At 36.0% G+C, this 22,125-nt stretch overlaps 1 protein-coding gene across 2 annotated transcripts in view; it reads right to left on the bottom strand.

Moving 5' to 3' along the window:
- The window catches only part of PIK3C3 (phosphatidylinositol 3-kinase catalytic subunit type 3), a 140,677-nt gene that overhangs the window by 20,125 nt on the left and 98,427 nt on the right, over positions 1-22,125 (bottom strand). For both annotated transcript variants that reach the window (XM_007081803.3, XM_042962956.1), the window contains 2 exons: positions 19,056-19,130; positions 4,688-4,856 (listed from right to left, as the gene is read on the bottom strand). In XM_007081803.3, coding sequence (XP_007081865.2) covers positions 4,688-4,856; positions 19,056-19,130 — 244 coding nt within the window. The remainder of the gene's footprint in view (positions 1-4,687; positions 4,857-19,055; positions 19,131-22,125) is intronic.

The following is a 22,125-nucleotide window of genomic DNA, read 5'->3' as shown; positions in this document are numbered from 1 at the left end:
GCATTTGGTTCCTAACTAAAGCCACAGGTGTGGATGAAAATGCTGAAAAGGAGTTTAGGGGAAAAAACGATCCAGAACTTAATTCTAGACAGTTTAATATGTAAAGGTCAGACAGAAGAGGGAAGAAATCAGGAAAGAAGCAGAAGTGGTCAGCAAGGCAAAAAGAAAACAGAGGAGCGGGTTATACCAAATCGAAAAAAGGTTTTCGGGAACAAAGGGGTGCTCAACTGTGTCAAGAGGCAAGAAAGCAAAGTGGCCACTAGATTTGGTATAGGTGACAGTTTATCTCGATAAAATTAGTTTTGATAGGGTACATCTGGAAGTCTTACGCTGAAGGAAGAAAAGGAAGGTTAGTGGAGACAGAAAGACTTTTTTTTTAATTTTTTTTTAATGTTTATCTTTGAGAGAGAGAGACCAGAGTATGAGTGGGAGAGGGGCAGAGAGAGAGAAGAGAGAGAGAGAGAGAGAGAGAGAGAGAGAGAGAGAGAGAGAGAGAGACAGACAGAATCCAAAACAGGCCCCAGGCTCTGAGCTGTCAGCACAGAGCCCGATACGGACTCGAACTCACGAACCGTGAGATCATGACCTGAGCCGAAGTCAGACGCTTAACCAACTGAGCCACCCAGACGCCAAGATAGACTTTTTTAAAACAAATGCTCTGTGAAGAGTAAAGAACTAGGGCAGAAGTACAATGTCTAGGACTATCCCAGACTTCTCCCCACCAGACAGATGCCAGAGGTACTCACCTAGTTGTGACAACCAAAACTGTCTCCAGACATTGTGAAATGTGCTTTGGGGAAAAGGGGAGTGTAAAACAGCTCTGGCTGAGAACCGCTACTTAAAACCAATGGTGAGAACACCATGGCTGTTGGAAGTTTCTTCAGTAACGTACAGCTGTTGCACTGTACACATGAGACAGGAAGGAACAGAGTTGTGATTAGACATGAAGTGTCAGCAGGTGAGGTTATTGGGCTGGATAAAAATGTGTAAGAAAGTTTAGAGAGAAGGGCAGTGATTATAGCTTGAGGGCATAAAATTCAGTGGGGAAAAGAGAAAAGTGAGAATATAAGGCAGATTTAATATGGTGTAATTTTATATGGTGTAATGGTGACTGGACATTATCAGTGAGGTTGAAGTCTTCCAGGAAGGAGTATAATCCAAAAATGAGCTGCAAGGATAGACGATGTTGGTCAGAGTGGAAAGCTGGTGATTGAGATTTTGGAGGGGTAAATTAATGTTACTCATGAGAGGCAGTAGACAAGGCTGGTTCTACATGAAGAGGACAAGGCACTCAGAGGTCAGGTCATGGCTGGACCACTTATGTGAATGTGGAAGTCACAGCAGTAGTCTTGAAGTAGACAATACAAGTTTTCAAGGAAGAGAACATGACAGAGAGACACCTGACTTTTAGCAATGGGGAGGATATCTATTGGTGTGATCTCACAGTGTGTGTGTCTATGCTTTTCTTCCTTAAGAAAACAAGGAAAGAAATCATTTGGAAGTTGCAGCAGGGAGCAAGGGGGGCACCAAGCCCTTCTCTAAGCTCTACAATATGTAGGACATGGAAATAAAGAAGATCCACTTGAGAGGGCTGCAAGGACCATGGCATCAGCAGAGTACAGCCACCTGCTATGTATTATGTCATGAATAAAATATGCTCTTTCAATGAACCCTCAATTATTTGTACTCTCCTTTGTTGACCATACAGTTTTTTCCCATCTTGTCATAAGGGAATCTCAGAGTAAATTCAGAGTAACCCAGGGAGGGGAATACAAGGCTCAACTTCAAAGGGGATATTTCAGAGGTTCTGAAAACTGGCTGCCCACTAGATTCACCCGGGAGCTTTTTAAAAATATTAATGCCTGAGCCCAATCCCACACCAAGTAAATCAGATGGGTCCCCAAACTATTTTCCCCCTAAAGCTCCCCCAGGCAATTTTAATGGACAGCCAGGATCCATGTTAAAATGTTTGTTTTTGTGGAAACATATGTGTGTTTCTTTTTAAAAAGGCAAATATTAATGTTTTCTGGATTATCTGTTGGTTTTAAGAAGCACCCATGCTTCTATTATTGTAGCAAAAGGAAACAAAATGTAAATAAGGAATAGTCTATAAGAAGCTTAAACATTCAATTATTTTGTAGAACATCTGTCACAACCTTAACTTTTACACCTGCTGCTATGAACCTGCATTTTCCATTTAAGATAGGGTGAGCGACCCCAAACAGAAAGTATACATTCTGAGTAGTCATTCAATATCCTACCCAGAAAATAGATTTAAAGGTCACTAGAAATCTTTAAAACCATTTTCAAGAAAAAATATAAGGTCATACAAAGATGGTCTAAATTTTTCAGTGAAAACCTTTAATACTAAAAATAGGAATGCATATAATTAATAGGTATTATTTAGTAAAAGATAATATATTTTGTTACATGAAAATCATAACACCATAAAATGTGTTCTAACATCTATACAGTTGTAAGCATTCACAACTTAGTTCAAAACAGACTGCTCTACTTATGTGGTCAAATGTTAGTAATGGCTTCTTGTTGCAGGAAATGAGCAACAATTAACAGAAACCATGAAACCAAACCCTAATAATAAAAGTGTCAAGTAACCTTAGCTCCAAACTGACTCAACTATCAGGTTAATTCTCATGTCATAAAGAAAAATTTTTACTAACAGAACCATATTCCAAAATACAACATTAAAAAATACATGTTGAACCAAATATTAGGGTCCAGCTGATCTTAACCAAAGTATAGTGACATTTAAAAACAAATAAAAAATAAAAGTTTTCATGACTTAACATAAAATTATTTAGATTACTCTGTGATTTTTCTTAGCAGTGATAAAAGTTAACTTTGGCTCCACATTAATAACCTGCCTCTGTTTTTTCCATTCTACTGAATTGCTACTAATCCATTATCAATGACAGTTTATAAAGCACATTGTTTTCCTTCTGCTTTCAGTAAGACAGAGCACCACTGACATTTCTCTAGTTATCATTTCATATCATTCTGTCTGCCTCCTTACCGAGAATGCCATGGTTCCATCTAGTTTTCAGGAAGCTTGGACTATTTTAAATTAAAAATCCTAAGATATTAAAGTGCAACTTTCATCTCTCTGAAAGTGTTTCTGCATCACCAGACAAATCACAGAGCACTCATCTTCCATTATTGTTTTAGCATTTCTGAAAGCAAAACTGAGTCACTCTGCCACCTAAAGGATAAATAGTGTGACTGTTTGTAAAATGCACATCAGAGTTTGTGACACATGGTACAGACTGAGTTAACAATGAAGGCCTAATGAGTCACTGCCAAGATGAAATCTAATTAATAGTGTACAGCCACTCTCTTAGGACCAACTGCATCAACATCGTCCAGGAACATGGTCTCAACCCAGATAAGAAGCAGAAATTCATTTAATAACCATACACTGGGAGTCTTACGTTCTAACCATATGAGTAACAGGTTATAAAGACAAATAAGACAGAACCCATGTGCATAGGCAGCTCACTGTCTACTGGTTATAATTTCATCTGGAAGACGTGAAAGAAGGTAGTAAGTCTCCAGGGCTGGGAGTTTTCATTGGACTAAGAATATTCATTTTTGCAAAGTTAAGTTGAAAATGGATTTAGAGTCAAATGATCCCGTCATTTTTGACTAACCATCAGAGCCATGTCCTAAATTTAACCAACCTGACTTAATTTACTTTTTTCCTGATGATATATGATGTTACAAGTTCTAAGTAAACCAGGATGAAGAAAGCAGAGATGGAATGGCATTGGAGAGAAAAGAAGGGATAGAGAAAAATCAACCTTTTTCCTTCAGCAAAATGACTGATGAGGTGTTAAAAGGAGACAAAATCATGTGTAACATTTATTACTCCATCATTTAACAAACTTCTGAATGCTCCTGAAGAGCAACCAAAACCAAGGCTGATAAAGTTGCTAAAGAATAAAAATGAATGGATTAATATCACTTTAAATAAACTAAATGCTTCATTCTTTGATAAAAAAGTGGGAAGTGAGCTTGGGAGAAGTTAAACAACTCAATATCGTGATTATAATCCTTCCAGACTGGCTTCAGGGAGATGTGAATGGTTATGAAGCTTCTTACTCTTTTCTCTATTCCAGCACTGTCAAAGAACACAGTATATTTTATTAAAATGATTTTAACCCACTGATTTTGAAGCTTCCATATTTGCCTAATCTTGTGTAATGTCAGCTTCTTGTTTGGTGGATTTAGCAATCGAATATTTAGTAGGAAAGCAAGAGAGTCTTCTTTCTTTTGCTATCGGACTGTTTATCAAAACAGACATCAAACGTATATTAAGAAATACCGGGGCACCTGGGTGGCTCAGTAGGTTGGGTGTCTGAATTCGGCTCAGGTCATCTCACGGTTTGTGACTTCGAGCCCCGGAGCCCTGCAATCGGGTTGTGTTCTGATAGCTCAGAGCCTGGAGCCCGCTTCTGATTCTGTGTCTCATTCTCTCTCTGCCCCTCCCCCACTTGTGCTCTGTCTCTCAAAAATAAATAAATGTAAAACAAAAAAATTTTTTAAATACATTTGTCTGTGTCATTCTGAGAAAGAGTGATGTGAAAGAATGTATACATTGGAACAACTCCTTTTCTTGCTCTATGGAATTAATTTATCAAAATTCTTTATGCCAAGCAAATCAACTTACCTTCGAAGGTGGAGGAAAGCCGTGTAACACTGTTTACGAAACTCTTGGTACTGCTCACTCTGGGTGCCCCCCATTCCTTCTACCATTTCTTTATTCAGCTTCATTGGAGGAGGAAGAGGCTTTGGATCCCGACCCAAAATATATCCGAAGTCTATGTGGAAGAGTTTGCCTGGATGTTGATAAGAAACTCATTTGTTATCTTTAAAAACTGAGAAGGGAATATGTCATATTATTATATATGCAGTGTCTCTTCACAACGAATACTAAGTCATGATGAAGTCTATTCAATTATTTAATCCTCTACAGCCAGGCTCGGGTGTGGCCTTAAGAGCATACTGCAGTTCATTGTAACGCAGTTATTCAAATGAAACTTCAGTTAAAATAATCTCACAGTAATATTAATCTATATTCTACTTCAAGATCTCCAGAATCAAAGACAATTAAAGGCTACATAACTTAAGGTACTAGCAGAAATTAGTGTCCTGCAGCAAATTTCTCACCCTGAAGTTTACACAAACTCCATTCATACAGCAGAAGACCATTTCTTTTAAGTATTTCTGAAACGAATCCTTTAACTTTTCACTTGTAAGTATTTCTGAAATGAATCCTTTAACTTTTCACTATTCCCCTCACAAAAAAAAAAAAAAAAAATCCCCCAAATTGCAAATTATATTCTTCGCTTTTTCTAAACCATTTTCAACTAATCCATGTCACTCATTAGCTGCAAACTAGGAAACCACAGTATGTATGTCTACCAAGAACTGAATACAACTGCAGTGCTCACGAAGACAAATTCTCCATGAGTCGCCAAAGCCCACAGACTAGACATGTAAAAATGTGATTGATCATTCACTTTAGAGAATGATTCACCACCGAATTCATAAGCATTTTGTGACTTACAAGTAGGTGTAAAAGAAGCATACATTTTAACACAAAGAGTAGCCGCGTGGATCCTACAACCCAAGCTCCACCAAGGCAGGAATTTATGCCGTTTCGTACATCACTCTACCCATGCCTTAGAATAGTTTCTGGCACACGAGGCACTCACTTTTGAATGAAGGGATGAATTCATTTAAAAAAACAACAACCTAAAATCTTCCTAGTATAATCTTCCCACTCTTGTTTGTCTTGTGATACATTATATGACCTGTTTTATGTGAAAACCTATCCTCCATCATGCATTTGGGAAGCTTAGGTTCCCCCTACCCCTCAAGGGGAGCAGCCAAAAACTTTCCTTCTTCAAGTACATGTACTGAGTTTGAGCATACTTTTGCCATCCTGCAAAGTATTTTTATACATCAATTCTATCCATTAACATATTAGCTAAACCCCCTACGTCTTTCTCTGTGCATTATTACTGTTACCTGTGAATGTTATACTCCATCATTAGGTCACTATTGGAAATTTAAGGCAATGATGGGCACAGAACTGACTCTGGGTGTGGCAATGAAATCCCAGGTGAACAGTGACACACTGGCAGGCCTTCTGAGTCAGTGGTATAACTGCCCCTAAGTACGACTGACACCTTCACGTCTCACTTGATGAGGTATGTGACCCTGACAAAGCCACTTAATGTTCTAATCCTCACTTTCTAAACTGCACAATAGGTTAATACTGTTGATTACCTCGTAAGACAGAATTAAAAAGAGATAAAGATATGTTATCTTAAAATAGTACCTGATACACAGTAAACAGTCTAAATGTCTCCTGTCATTATTATTATTTCCAACTAAGCTACAGATGACAGGGTCAAGCAAAATAAAAAACCCCATTTAAGTCAAGAATGATTACATCTATAGCCTTGTCTCATTTAAGAAGCTATGTCCCTTAGAGGAAAAAAACATTTTAGTCTGAATATAAAACTAAATCAAGCTATATGATATCTAATGACCATGTCTCCTAAAGGCGCATACAAATGTTTATCTTAAATACTTTGAATACCACTTTTTAAAAAAATGTAAAATACTAAACACTGCTCAAAAAGAAATATTAATAAGTACCACTTCAAAGACATTTAAAATATACTGAATTGGTATTTATATGTTCCTTATACCTGAGATCACTACTGCCAGGGATTAGTAAAATTAAATATTAAAGGGATAAGCAATCTTATTTGCAACTCATCTCAGGCATCGTTCTTACAATGAAAAACTAAATAATACATTAAGCGGGAAATCCTATACAACTTTGAAAATGAGAGAGAGAACTTCGGATTTGCCAAGACCAGGTAATAATAATAATGATAATAATAATAAGTCCAGATTAAAGGCAATAATGATATTAAGCTTATGTAAAATTCAAAGTAGACACTGGCATTATTTTCACGCATTAGTAAAAAAAAAACTACACTGAAAATTAACTGGAGTAGACAGCAGACAATGTACTACATTTGGGATATGGAGTTCATATATAAAAAGAAACAACAGCTTACTTATGATTGCTGACAAAACAAGTATTGGAAGGTTTAAACACTATCATCACCTGCCTACAGAAAAACTACCCATTAACAATGTAACTATTGCACTGAAAACTAGTTTTCCATTTCTCCACATCATCTCCTTGTCTTTGTTTTTCAAGCTTATACCACACTTAAAATGTTCTGTTCAAATTGAAGAAATGATGAAAATCTCATAACAACTTTCAAAAAAAATGCGTGTATCTAGTATAGTAAATGACAGATGGGGGAGGTGAGAGGAGAAGGAATTATAATTAGATAGAGAGAGCAAGGAACGTATAGAGAATTGGAAAAGGGTTTGCTCTCTCCAAAATAACAAAGTAACAGTTTAGCGAATTGGTTCCTCAAGCTCACACCCAGGGCTTACTAAGCAAGCATTTGTAAGTAGTTACTAGTGAGGCTCCTACTGCAAAACACTTCAGCTAAGTGTATAATGAAATTATTTCTTCACTTATCTTTCTCCCCAAAGTTAACTCTTACTGAACCATTAGGAGTCTTATAATTAAGAATTGTGCTTTATTTATTTTTGCATAGTACTGAAACCTAGGATAATGCCCTAGCATGCAGAAGGACTCAGTGTAGCTATTTTGCATTTACTTAACCAATGACACCTCAACTTCACATTTATAGCTTAGGCACCTTTTAGTAACATTGGTATTGCAAGAAATTTTCTTCTGGAAATGATAGTTCTTATGGGAAATTGTTTTGTTTAAAATTTTTGTATTTTCATTTCCATTAAGATCTACAACAAAATTAATACAGGCTGAGTCTGGATCACCTAGATGCTACCTTACTACTTAGTACTATCCTGTGATTTCACTTTTTGATTGGGTTGGTATTAAACAACAAGGCTACTTTAACTTTTTCAGGCTAACACTAAGAGAAGCAGAATTGGTTATATCTTCAAATTACCTAAAAGCATGCTGAAATAATGAAGGTTATAAAGTAGTTCAAGTAGAGAAAAGTAGTTTCAGAATATTCACATGAGATATATTTACAGTGTTCTGAACACAAACTCACACTATACTATCTGTACCATATTCACATGGCAAGTGACATTTAGTTACAATATTATTTCATCTGTCACATTAATGTTGTTGGATTGCATTTTGCTAGTTTGTAACATGATTTAATTTATAAAGTTATTTTTATTTTATAGTATAGAAGAGTAGACACACAAGAAGTTAGTATCAGCTTTACCTTGTACATATTTAAGATTATAAACTCAGCACAATGGGTTTTACTTCTATTTAAAACAGTTCTGTGTATTACTCATGATTGAAAAACACCATTTCAGAATTCCAAAATGGACTTCAGAGGTCCCTAACTACAATAAAATTAATTTTGGGGGGAAAGCCATAGACCTCACCAAATCCCCAAGGGAAGTTCATGATTCCAAAAAGATGAGAAAGTACTTTTAGAACAAGGAGTTTGGATAATTGTAGTATTTACTGGGAAAGCATCATTTCTTAATGCTTAAGGTCCAAGGAAGCAGGCTATCATTCAATTTTCCATTATTTGGTAAAAAGTCCTGATCAACTTCTCTTAAGGGTTCCATTTCCTTAAACTAAATGTGTATTCCCTGTAGCTAAGCTAAGCACTTCATTCTGTGCTTTCCTCTCACTCTGGAGCTCCCATTTGTTTTCTACCTTGTTAGACAAATACCAGTCTACCCTTCAAAAGGTAAAGAGATGAAAAACTTACATTATAGGTACAGATAAGCTTTCCTTGGTTTTGTTTAATTATTTAAATAATGTTTTGTTCAGGGCGCCTGGGTGGCTCAGTCGGTTAAGGGTCTGACTTCGGTTTAGGTCATAATCTCGTGGTCCATGAGTTTGAGCCCTGCATCAAGTTCTGTGTTGTCAGCTCAGAGCCTGGAGCCTGCTTCAGATTCTGTGTCTCGTGCTCTCTGCCCCTCTCCTGCTCACACTCTCTGTCTCTCTCTCCCAAAAATAAGTAAACATTAAAAAAATTTTTTTTAAATGCTGTTTTGTTCTGTTACCAATATAATTTCTAATGATACTTAGCACTTGAGCAGATAACCTATCTGACCCCTCTTTGATTCAAACTGATTTTTAATAAATCATGCTATCCTAGTATCAAACTGTATCAGCCATCACACATGGTTTATTTAATGGGCTCCATCCTTTAATAAGAAACCTAGCCCCACTTTTCTCTGTCTCACCACAGGCATTACTGGAAGTCCAATGTGGGCTATGCATCACTGCTTGCAAATGGAGAGTATATTTCTATCTTTCTTATAAGAAAACTCTCAAAGAATAGGATTACTGCTTAATTATAAGGTATAAAAGATTCAGTATCTAACAATGAAACCATTATTATGCTTTGCAAGTTCAAAGAGTCATGTATTTTGAAAAGAGGCTATTAATGTTTTAAGAAAATTCATCCTTGCAGATACCAAAGGGAGCGGCTCTTTTAAAGTTAATATCTAAAATGAAACTTACAATGATTTTATAAATGCACTTCATGAAATTTTTTAAAAAATGTTTAATTAAGAAATTCAGGAAGTATGGGCTTATTCAAATCTATTAACAAATTTATTAATCTTAAACAATCAAGAGGTAAAGTGTACATAAAACAAACTGAATGTTTGTTGATTGCAAACACCTCCTTTTGTCCCTGACTTGCAATACAAAGGGAATAAGATGTGCTAATTAAATTTTCTTGTTATTTGAATAAGTGACATGAACTTATTTCTAAAACTGTGGTTCAAAGTATTTGTAGTTCTTGGATTAAAGACAAAAGATATTGCTGAAATGAACTGTATTTTATAGCAGTTTTTTTTAATTTCCCTTTTGTCTATACAATAATTACATGTGACCAATCTCAAAATTGTACTTACTCCATTTTTTGCACAACTCTCTTATACCTTCTATTTGACAATTTTCTTCTGTTCCCTATAATCCAAACTCAATTTTTTTTTAAATCCCACACAATTCCCCAATTCAAATATTCTTCCCTGCCACTCTACTCTATAATAAGTTTCCCAGTCTTCAGTTTCTTGGCATACAACCTGACATTTCACTATTTTTCCACAGAATGCCTTATATTTCGTATGTGAATGTTGTATTTTTCTTATGTTTCTTCATGTGAATGTTGAAGTTGCCCTACTATGAAACCTAGAAACAAAGAAGGTAGTGAACAACCATTTACTGATACAATGGAACCTATATTTTTAGAATTAAAAACGCTCCCTAAGCTACACTCTGCATGTTCCCAATGCTTATTCGTTAAGCCCTTATGATATACTTGGTTAGAGCTATTTTCACTTACAGTTAAAAGCACAGTAATGATGAGATATTTTTAGTAATAGTTTTTGAGTAACGAAAACAATAAGACATACGTAAGTAAAGATCAGTATAGACATTCCAATTATCTGCTAAATATTTCATATAATTTATTTTTTCACATTCAACTGTTAAGATCTTAGGTTTCTGATAATAGGAACAAAATTTAGCTAACTAATGAAAGGGGGGCAAAACATATCTATGTAGTATATCTGATTATATAGTCCATTTCTATTCAAGAAAAACTTTTAAATGATCTTCATTTTCATTTTTCCTACACTTATTAAAGCCAATAAAGGATCTATTCCCTGCAATATTTTCTTCTGCAGAACTGTTTTAATGTCTAAAACAGAACAGAAACCCTTTATAGATTTTTTAAAAACCTAAAAAACGGCCTTTGATATTAATTCTAAAACTTTTTTGTGTAAAATGTTATGCTCTTAAAAATTACTGAAGACCCAAATAAGTCTTAGTTGGGTTACTTCTATAGATATTTCCTGCATTTTAAATTAAAACTGAGACCTTCCAAAAATATTAATCTAAAAATGTGAACATTTTAACATTTTTTATGAATAATAACTTTTCTAATACAAAAAAATTAATAAGACGAGTGGCACTCCTTTCATTTTGCAAACCTCTTTAATGTCTGGTTTAATAGGTGACTGCTAGATTCTCATATTTGTTTCTTTCTACTGTGTTATTTTGATTTAAGTAAGAAGAGAATCCAGCCTCTAAATATATACAAACTTTCAGAATTTTAATAACGTTTTCAGATAATTATGGATAGTTTTCTTTGATACTTAAATTCTCAGGCCTACCATCCAGGCTGCATCAGAAACTGAGCCTGGGGCCCAGCAATCTATAGTTTAAGTTGCTCTCCAGGTGATACTGACACAAGACAAAGTCTGAGGACTTCTGATCTACTTTACATTGACTAATACAACTCTTATTGTTAGATCACTATGGAAGACACAGTGGCAAGGTGAATCACATCAGTGAATAAAAACTCATACTTGATACCAATGGTTACTGTTTCTCTGTGTTGTGCAACCCCATTACTTTTAAATTTGACACCTCTTTTGTTCGAGGGGTCACTATAAAAATGTCCTAACTTTTTATATCTGGTTTATGGTTGCTAGTCTATGGTGGAACTTGAATGCTTTAAAGTTCATTAAAAATTAACCCCCTCCAAATTATGTATTGCAAAACAAATACAGTGTCTACCCAGCTTTAAGAAATATATCACCTGATAAGAAAACTTACATAAAAAAAAGTAATGTCCTAATCTACTGTTTTACTTCAATGAATCAAGCTTTGCCATATAAAAGGTGATACAAAAGGAAACAGATTGGTTTGTCTCCACAATCTGACCTAAATCAATCTAACCAACCTATGTATTACCTGCAAAGGCATTGATTATTTCAGCTTCCAGGTATTTTTGCTGGAATGCGTACTTCTACTGGAATGTGTAGCTCATAGAAACCCAGCACATTCTTCATACTAAGTTACTTTCTCCGTGATGTAATTTTCAGCTCCTTAGGCATAAAGAGTATATATAGCACTTTATCATTTTCTATTACTTCTAATGAGAGGAAACAATGTCCTTCTAAATACAGCACCAGGGCACCTGGGTGGCTCAATTGGTGAAGCGACCTTTATTTCAGCTCAGGTCATGATCTTATGGTTGTGAGATTTGAGTCTCACATCAGGCTCCACACTTGAGTATGGAGACTGCTTAAGATTTTCTCTCTCTCTCTCCCCATCTGTCCCTCTCCCTCTCTCTAAAAAAGAAACAAACAACAACAACAACAAACAAACAAGAAAAAAACCTAGCACCTTTTAAGGCACCATTAACAATTTCTTTATGATAGGTTTCATTAAGTATAAGAAGACTGCCAGGGGTGCCTGGGTGGCTCATTTGGTTAGGTGATTGACTTCAGCTCAGGTCATGATCTCATGGTTCGTGAGTTCAAGTCCCACGTTGGGCCTGTGCTCACAGCTCAGAGCCTGAAGCCTGCTTCAGATTCTGTGTCTCCCTCTCTCTCTACCCCTCCCCTGCTCACACTCTGTGTCTCTCTCTCAATAATAAATAAATGTTAAAAAAAAAAAAAAAAAAAAAGACTGCCAGATTTCTGATACTGAAAATTCAAGAAATTTTCAAAATATCATATTTTAAATAATGTCTGAAAAGAAAATTATTCACATGATTGTGAGTCCTTGTCATTGTCTAAGCATCTAAAGTAATGATTAATAGAGACTAAAAAAGTATTTATGGATTAAAAAGGGGTGGTGTTATGTGCCTGATTCTCTTTTGCATACATCAACTGAGAAAAAGCAAACTGGTAAATACTACTATGTCTATAGTCTACAGTAAAAATAAGTTTAGGCAGGAAAACAGATTATTCTAGAAACCCTAAAGATGGATAAAAATAACATGAAAAAACTTCATTTGTTCATTTTATTTTTAAAAAAAAATTTTTTAACATTTATTTATTTTTGAGACAGAGAGAGACAGAGCATGAACAGGGGAGGGGCAGAGAGAGAGGGAGACACAGAATCAGAAACAGGCTCCAGGCTCTGAGCTGTCAGCACAGAGCCCGACGCGGGGCTCGAACTCACGGACCGTGAGATCATGACCTGAGCCGAAGTCGGACACTTAACCGACCAAGCCACCCAGGCGCCCCATCATTTGTTCATTTTAAAAGCATTTACTAGGTGCCTACCAACTGCATAAAACATTTTATGCCCCTTTCTCTCAAGTCCCAGGGAATAAACAAGCACATTAAGAAAGTAAATCTATAGATTTCGGTGTGCCTGGGGGGTTCAGTCGGTTAATTGTCCAACTCTTGAATTTGGCTCATGTCATGATCTCATGGTTCATGGGATTGATCCCCACATCAAGTTCCACACTGTCAGGGCAGAACCGGCTTGGGATTCTCTCTCTCTCCCCCCTTCTCTCTGCCCCTCCCCCACTCTCTTTAGCAAAATAAATAATTTTTTTGTAATGGCAAGTTGGGGTGCCTGGATGGCTCAGAGTCTGACTTTGGCTCAGGTCATGATCTCATGGTTTGTGGGTTTGAGCCCCGCATGGGATTCTATGCTGAAGGAACCTGGAGCCTGCTTCAGATTCTGTGTCTCCCACTCTCTCTGCCCCTCCTGTGCTCACACTCTCTCTCTCTCAAAAATAAATAAACATTAAATATTTTTTTTAATAAAGTAAGTCTATAGATTTAGATTTTACAGTATTTTTAACCTACCAAACTAATTAACTTAAATACAAATAGCTTAGGAAGCATCACCATTTGAGTAGTAACTAAGTTCTCCCTATAGAAGATTTTGAACTACTGTGTTATACCCTAAGAAAAAAATAAAACACTTAAACAAACATATTTACTTTCAAAATATCAAGATTTACCTTAAAACAGAAAGAATAACATTAAATCCATGATAAAATTGACTGTTTCTCTCTCATAAACCTTCCTACACTACTAAAATAAAGAGCCAATCAAAACAGAATTTAAAAGGCAGTAACTGAAAGGAGTTTGTATTTTTAAGAGTGGGAAAAAGAAATTTTTGAAATACATTAATTATATTTTTATCTCTAAAATTAAGACTGCAAATAAAAAAGCTACATAAGCCAAAAAAGGAAGGCATTCTTCTTTCTTGGTAGTAAACCAACAAAGAAAACCATAATAGCTAGCCAGTCCTTAAGAAATGTTGACTATATGCTCAATACGTACAAAACCTTGCCCACATTATCTCATTCAACTCTCACACACCACAGGCAGAGAGGTTCTATTCTTATGGGCACATTCAGAAAAGAGACTGAGTCATAGAGAGAGACAACTTACCCAAAGTCACCCAATGGTGGAGGGGCAATTTAAAACTAAAGATGTTTACTTTAGATCCTGACACATTAACTCCTATGTGAGACTATTCCTCAGAATTAAAAAAGGATGTGCATTAATTTGACATAAAGTTAAAGAATGATGAAGAAAAGTTTCCAATTAGGGAACAATGACTTTCTTACCTTCAGGCTTTGTGACAAAAGGTTCAGAGAGCGTTACTCTGAAGTGCTGAGACAGACAAAGAGTCACCACTCCTTTCACTGTACAAATGGACAGCTCCAGATTAGAAGAGCCATCCTCAGGAACTACAGGGAACTTTCCATTTACTACAGATATCTAGCTCCTTGTTTTCATTTATGAATGTTTTTCACTTATTTATATACTGATATAAATGTTCATTCTGTTATAAAGTCTGTAAATCATAAACAATAAAGTTTTTCAGTTATACCAGTCCTGGTTTTTCCCCCTCAAATTTTAAAAAATAAACAATAAAAAAATTTTTCCCCACAGTTGAGATAAACCCAAATCAGGCTTTGAGTCCTGTCACAATCAAATAACCCTGAACAAACTTCTGAAAGCTTCCTCAAAGGATACCAGCTCTGAAAGAAATTCATGTTTCCAATCCCATTCTAGAGCTTAAATTTTTAATTTCTTGCCCAAATAATGCTACATCACTGCATTGATAAGTGAAATACCATTCACTACAAATTTGCTTCAGGAAAACAATGTTATAAGTGACCACAGGGCAATACACTGACAAAGGAATTAACAGACTGTCACATTTATGGTGGACACACAATGCCCTCTGCTGGACAAGCTGAGGATACTTCAACCAAGCTAAAGTATCAACACACCAATAAACCCAGGCAAAAAAATTTCTGGGAAATCTGTAATTGAGTCTCATATTTTGCCTTTTTGCACATTATTGTTGTATACATTTTGAAATTCTTTCTATGCAGTGAAACATTTTCTTCCACACACTTCTAAAGTTATCAATCTAACGCTCTTGTGTCTCATCTAAGTTTACAGGTGGAACAGTGTGTTGGGGGCAAATCTCCAAGAGATCCCCAATAAAATGAAATCTAAGTATCTTCTTCCTCTCTGCTCCATCTCTCATGACAAGGAACTGGGCACAGAAGAATCAGTGGAACTCTACTTACAATTCCAAACCACTTTCATCTGAAAGCAAAGTCATGGATACTACACCTGCTCAAGCTGGCAGATAAGAAGACAAAAGGTATTTTATTCTGAAGAATGGGAGCAATGTTACTTATAATAAAAACTGCACCATCAACACTGAGACTGGAGAGTTACATAAGAGAATCTAAAGTTTTAAAGTTTTAATACGTCACAGTCTGTGCCTAAGACATAGTGGAACCCAAATTCACAATGGAGGAGCTTCATGATACTTGAGGCATTTTTTAACTACAAGTTCTAAGGTGTATTTCCTGCAATGAACCACATTCAAAATTCATGTATATAATTTAATATGTAATACTTGTCTAAATTATACAAAGTCTAATTATATCACCTATGTAAAAACCACTTTGAAATATAAACTGTCAGTAAAAAATGACTATAAACACAAAACATTTTGAAATAAATTATTACAAATTTTTAGAGGTTGAGGAATACATCATACTTGCATTTGTCCTGATATAATTGGTATTTCCTTATATAATCTAATTTCATTAAAACTAAACTTGAAAATTAAAGGCATTAATCCTAGCAAGTAAGACTTAAAATGCTAACTGTATGATATCAATAATGAAATAATTAAAGACCAGTTAAGAAAAAATAACCAAAAGAAATGCCGTTTCAAAAGAAAGAGAACATGTCTCTCATCTAGCACATTATAAGTTTTTGATTTTTAAAGTCATATTTAGAGCACCCTCTAGTGGAAAACTGGTGACAAGATGCTTAAAACCTGCTTCTGAAATTTTATATTCTATTTCCATTAAAACAAATTAATTGTGAACTGGACCACAGAAGTGTATTAAATAGACTCTGATTTCCAAATCTTATTTTTAAAAATCCCCAACACACACACACACACACACACAGACACACACACACACACAAAGACAGAGCAGTTCTCAAAGTCCAAAAGAAAAAGGTCTATTATTTATCAATTTCCAAAAGAAGAGACAAGGTATGTGACAAGATATGTGAAAATAACATTATAGATGTAATGGCACTCTATACATTAAATAATTGTATTGTAGTTATAAAATAATTATAAAATAATTTCAATACAAAAACAAACAGAATCACTTTGGTACTTTGATTCTTGTGGTTAAAAGATTCAATTAAAATATCAGAGCATTAAGGAACAACACAGGAAAACTTCTTCCAAATTAAAATTCTCTCCAAATACACCATAACATTTTCTAAGTATCCTCTGCTACACTGGCAAATTTGGCGAGAACCTCCACAACATTCTGTGGTCCTAGTTACTACAGGGACAGCCTGGCCTTGACACAGACATGAATCCCACATGCAAATTCTGTCACAGATAATTTTTCACACTAATATATGAAATTCTAGATTCTGTGAATTAATAATTATATATTAATAATTAGACTACATTTGATATATTAAATTACGTTTGAGGTGTTAAATTCTCGGTATCACAATCTGGAGGAATACTAACAAAACAGAAAATGTTCTTACCTGACAGACCATTTTAAGAGTAATTTAAAATCTATTTTCTGTGGAAGACTGAAGAAACTTGAATTATTTAGCCCAGGGAAGAAAAGACTACACAGAAGAGAAGAATTATTTACTCATTCATTAGTTCAACAGTGATCTATCAATCACTTTAGCTAGGTGTTGTTCAAGGTTCTGGAGGAATGGTAGCAAACTGGATGGACAAGGTCCCTGCTCCCATGGAACCTGCATCCTGAATGGGAGAAGATGATGAGAAGATCAACAAGCTCCATGAGGACCTGGATTTGTGTCTGTTCTGTTCATTTTGGTATCCCCAGAACCCAGAACAATACCGGACACACAGCAGTTGCTCAATAAATCTTTGTTTTATCGTACAAAAAATGATAATAAATTTGGCTGGTGGTAAGTGCTTTACAGAAACCGAAACAATAATAGAGAGTAATGGAGAAGGGTGGTGTGGCAAGTACATTTCAGAAGCCATTTCAGATCAGAGAGTTAGAAAAGGCTATTCTAAGGAGATCCCACTCAAACTTAGACTCAATAACCAAAGTCAGATTTGCAAAGATCTGAGAGAAGAGCTTTCCAGAGAGAAAAACAAGGGCATTAGTCTGAGGCAGGAGTATTGACATTACACAATCAAATTGGTCAGTGTGGGCAAGCCACAAGCACCACAGTAAAGAGTTCAGATTTTATTCAAATAGTTTGGGCAAAAGATGGTAGTGGCTTCAAATGGAGTCAAAGGAGTGGAAATGAAGAGAGTGGATAACTTCATGATCCATTTTGGAGGTGAAGAGTAGACAAGATTTGCTAATAGGTTTGATATGTGAAATGAGGCCAAGAGTGGAATTAAAAATGACTCTTAAGCCTGGGGCTTAAACAACTGGGTGGATGATGTTGCAATTTACTGAGATGGGAAAAAATTAGGTGAGGAGCAGGTATTATTAAGCAGGTAGTGGAGGAAGGGAACAACTTTTACAACTGACCATATAATTTGGAAGTCAAGTAAGTGGTTGGATATTTCAGTCTGAAGCTTAATGAAATGGACTAAAGTACAGTGCTGTAAGTTTGAAAGTTGTTTGCTTCAAGATGGTGTTAAAGCCAAGGGGCTAAATAATTATCACGAAGAGGGGGATGAGAATGATTATTCCATGGAACTCCAAGGGGAAAAGCAAAAAATTAAAGACAGGGATTAATGTGAGCTCATTCTAACACTAACTAGAGCTGTAAGTAAGTAACATTGTAAGTAAGCAGTAACACTAACTCAACTGCTTGCATACATTATTATGGGCTTTCCCCCAAAGGTGGCATTTTCAGAAGGAAGAGCGAGAAGACCACCCATAGAATTACTACTGAAGTGATTCTTTGTAAGGAATGGAGTTTTGGGGGCACCTAGGTGGCTTAGTCAGTTGAGTGTCCAGCTCTTGATTTCAGCTCAGGTCATGACCCCGGGGTCGTGAGATTAAGCCCACGCTGAGCGTGGAATCTGCTTGGGATTCATTCTCTCTCTCCATACACACACACACACACACACACACACACACACACACACACCTCTTCCCCTAGCTTGTGCTCTCAAAATAAATAAATAAATAAAAATTAAAAAAAATAAAGAATGGGAGTTTCTTTCAAAGGTACCATATGAAGGGACTTTTAAGACTATATGATTTTTCAGGGGTGCCTGGGTGGGTCAGTCAGGTAAGCATCCAACTTTGGCTCAGGTCATGATCTCAACAGTTCATGGGTTTAAGCCCCGCATCAGGCTCTCTGCTTTCTGCACAGAGCCTGCTTTGCATCCTCTGTCTCCCTCTCTCTCTCTGCCCCTCCTCCACTTGTGGACTCTCTCTCCTCCCTCTCTCTCTCTCTGCCCCTCCTGTGCTCATGAGCTCTGTCTCTCTCTCTCTCTCTCTTAAAAATAAACATTAAAAAAAAAAAGACTATTTGACTTTTCTTCACTTATGCAATGTGCCTACCACATTTTGCAACTTATTTTGTTTTATGCAACTTATTTTGTTTTACTAAGCAGATTCCACAGTAGAAATCACCGGCATATAAAATATATACATCTACTGGTGGCCATGATTTAATACCTGTTTTTGTTAGCAAAAGGTTATCCAGGTGTCTGTCTCCAACTCCAAGTATGTATGTAATCACGCAATATCCAGCTGCAAATAACAGTTAAAAAATTGTGAAAACACATGCAAACCAGGTCAAACATACAAATGAGTATAAAAGCAGTCTGTGTTACTTTCATTTCAATTTAACTACTATTTTTTGATTTATCACCCAAATTCTCAATTGTGTAATTTTCTTTGACTCTATGAAGAGTTTATCAGTTGAAACTCAATATAAATTGCTATTTGCATGAGAAATAATATCTTGTAGAATTTTGTCAAATTATAAAAGTCATTTCTATCAAAAGTTAATTCAGGCTTCAGGAACCTTAATTATAATATGATTCTCCCATTTCTCATTTCAAATTGGACACATGTTACAGATGACAGCAGAAAGAAGAAGTGTCTACAGAAATACACATAATAAAGTCAAGCATCCCACAACCCTATTATCTATAATAGAACAAAAGTAAATGTAGGTTTAAAAGAAAAATCTTTGGAGAAACAATCGTGAAGTGCCAGCAGATAGAAAAACAATTAAATTCACTTGAGTGGTAAAGGCGCTTAAGAAGTTCACAGCATAATCTTCTAAAGTATTAAGAAAAATTACATGAGCAGGGCTGGGGCAGAGTCACTGGCTCTATCTTTATTCTTTTGCCTTTCTCTTCTAAAAAGTCTGGAAACCTGTCATGTGTTGAAAATGCTCAAATAAAATTAAGCAAATATCACCTTTTTGAAGATTATTTTTTCCATTCTATTTCTCTTATTATTAATGTAACAAGAAACATAACTTATAAACATACACATGGCTATATCAGTATTTACAAAAGCATGTTTATTTCAGTTAATATGTAGGAAAAAGACTGGACCACCTGTTAATGACCAAATTAATTTCACTGGATTAATCATTAATTATTAATTAATTAATCATAATTACAACTTACTGAAAGCTAGTCCCTTAGGTAGGCACATTACATTCATCATCTCTAGCCCTTAATGATGCCAGTTAAGTATTGTAACTATCCTTCTAATGAAAATATCTCAGGCTCCAGAAGTTAACGAGATTGTCCAAGGTCACTAGGCTGGGATTTGAACCTAACTCTCACTCTAAAGTCCTTGGCTCAAGCCACTTCTGCATTGTATAACTCCTGTTCCCCAAAGTGGCTATTTAGACAGATGCAACACTCAAGATATTTAAGTTCAAGTGTATTTGTTTAGAATAACTAACCATAGACTAATTACAGGTGAAATTATACATTTTATATATTTCAAAATGTATCCATATGTACAGAATGAATGAAAGCACACTATTACCCAAAAAATGCTTCTAATCATATTATTGGTCTACTAACAATTTTCACTAAACTGTAACAAATCAGTTATTCTCAAAATATAGCCTGCAGTGTGACAGGAACTACTAGTTTGTCTACACACTATCCAATCTGTTTCTTCCTTAAAACAAAACCAGGATCTGGGAGACAAGAGCATGCCTAGGTAAAAGACTGTATTTCCCAGCCTCACCTGCACTTAGGCATGTCCAGGGAACTATAAGCAAATGTAGGTTTGCGATGAGCATGTTTAAAGATGGGGCTGGCTGAGCTGGGAAGTGAGCCTTTTAGGTTTCTTCTCCTGGTTGGCTGGACTGCAAATATGATGACTGCATTTGCAATAGTCATTTGGGACCACTGGGAGAAGGCCAAGAGAATCACAAAGACCTTGGTTGGCCCTAACATCCATAAGCAGCTAAAGCAACTACAATGACTGACATCTGGGCTTCTTACAAAAAAGAAAATGACTTGTGTGTGTGCATCACTATAGATTATGTTAACTTCAGCTGAATACAATTGTTGACACATTAAGTGGTCCACTGGGGGACTTGAGGGCCACTTACATAAAGGGTGAGCAAATACAGCTTGATGGCCAAAGTGGGACCTCCTCTGTTTTTATATTTTATAGAGTTTACTGGAACTCAGCCAGATCCATTCATTTACCTATTTCTTGAGCACGACACTGGCCTGGCTGAATGGGTACAACAGAGATCATGTGGCCTAAAAATCCTAAAATACTTACTATGAGGAAGGTTGTAGGAAGAAACTGATTTGACTCTTGCTAGGAAACTGCTCTTCAAAATGATGCACAGACTGGCAGCATCACTCACCCTTAGAAGCTTCTTAAAAATGCAAACCCTTAGGGCCCACTTCAGTCCTGCTGCATCAGAATTTCTCGGGGCAGTGCTAGGAAGTGATTGCTATACACACCACAGTTTGTGTACTCCCTTCTGCTTTAATGTACTAGAATCCCCTGGGAATCCTGTTAAAATGAAGATTCTAATCAAAACATCAGGGGCAAGGCCTGGGATTCTGTTAATACAAACAAGTTCCCAGATGAAGCCAATGCTGCTGGTCCAGGGATTACAGTGGGAATGCTGGAGTGCTGCTGCTCTAAAACTGCTGCAAAATATGCAATCCACAAACGACTAATGGCCCTCCACTCCGACATTAGTGAGCGCCGTGCTAAAGGAAATTCATAAAGAGAACACGTAAGAACTTAGGACACCGAGCTCTCTAATACGTGAGTCACTTAGCAATCTGGCTGCCACTCAATACTCGTGAAGGATAGAAAACTCCTGATAATGTGCATCAGAACATTGTTAAAACACTGGCAATTTTCCAAAAGAACATCACTGTGTATCAATATACTTGAATTGTTGTATGGTGCAGCTTATCTTTTGGTTCATTATAAATTAGTTTTATCATTATTTACTTTGTTTCATTGTTTAGCTGCCTCTACAGAGTAATGATTCACATGTGTAGCAACAGTACATTTGACCTAAAATTTTTACACAACTAGACATGCCATGAATTTTGCCTGTCTCTACTGACAAAGCAAGATGTTTTTATATACTACTTTCTATCATCATGTTTGCTTTTACAGTAATTATTACTGGATTATTTTCCAATGGAAATGGGAAATGTATGGGAAAGAGCCTTTACCCTGCCTCAGTGGGTTAAGGTCATAAATATGTTTAAGGGTCATTTTAATAGAT

This window comes from Panthera tigris, chromosome D3, assembly GCF_018350195.1.
Source record: "Panthera tigris isolate Pti1 chromosome D3, P.tigris_Pti1_mat1.1, whole genome shotgun sequence".
NCBI classification, from domain to species: domain Eukaryota; kingdom Metazoa; phylum Chordata; class Mammalia; order Carnivora; family Felidae; genus Panthera; species Panthera tigris.
This window is presented reverse-complemented; position numbering and strand designations above follow the sequence as displayed.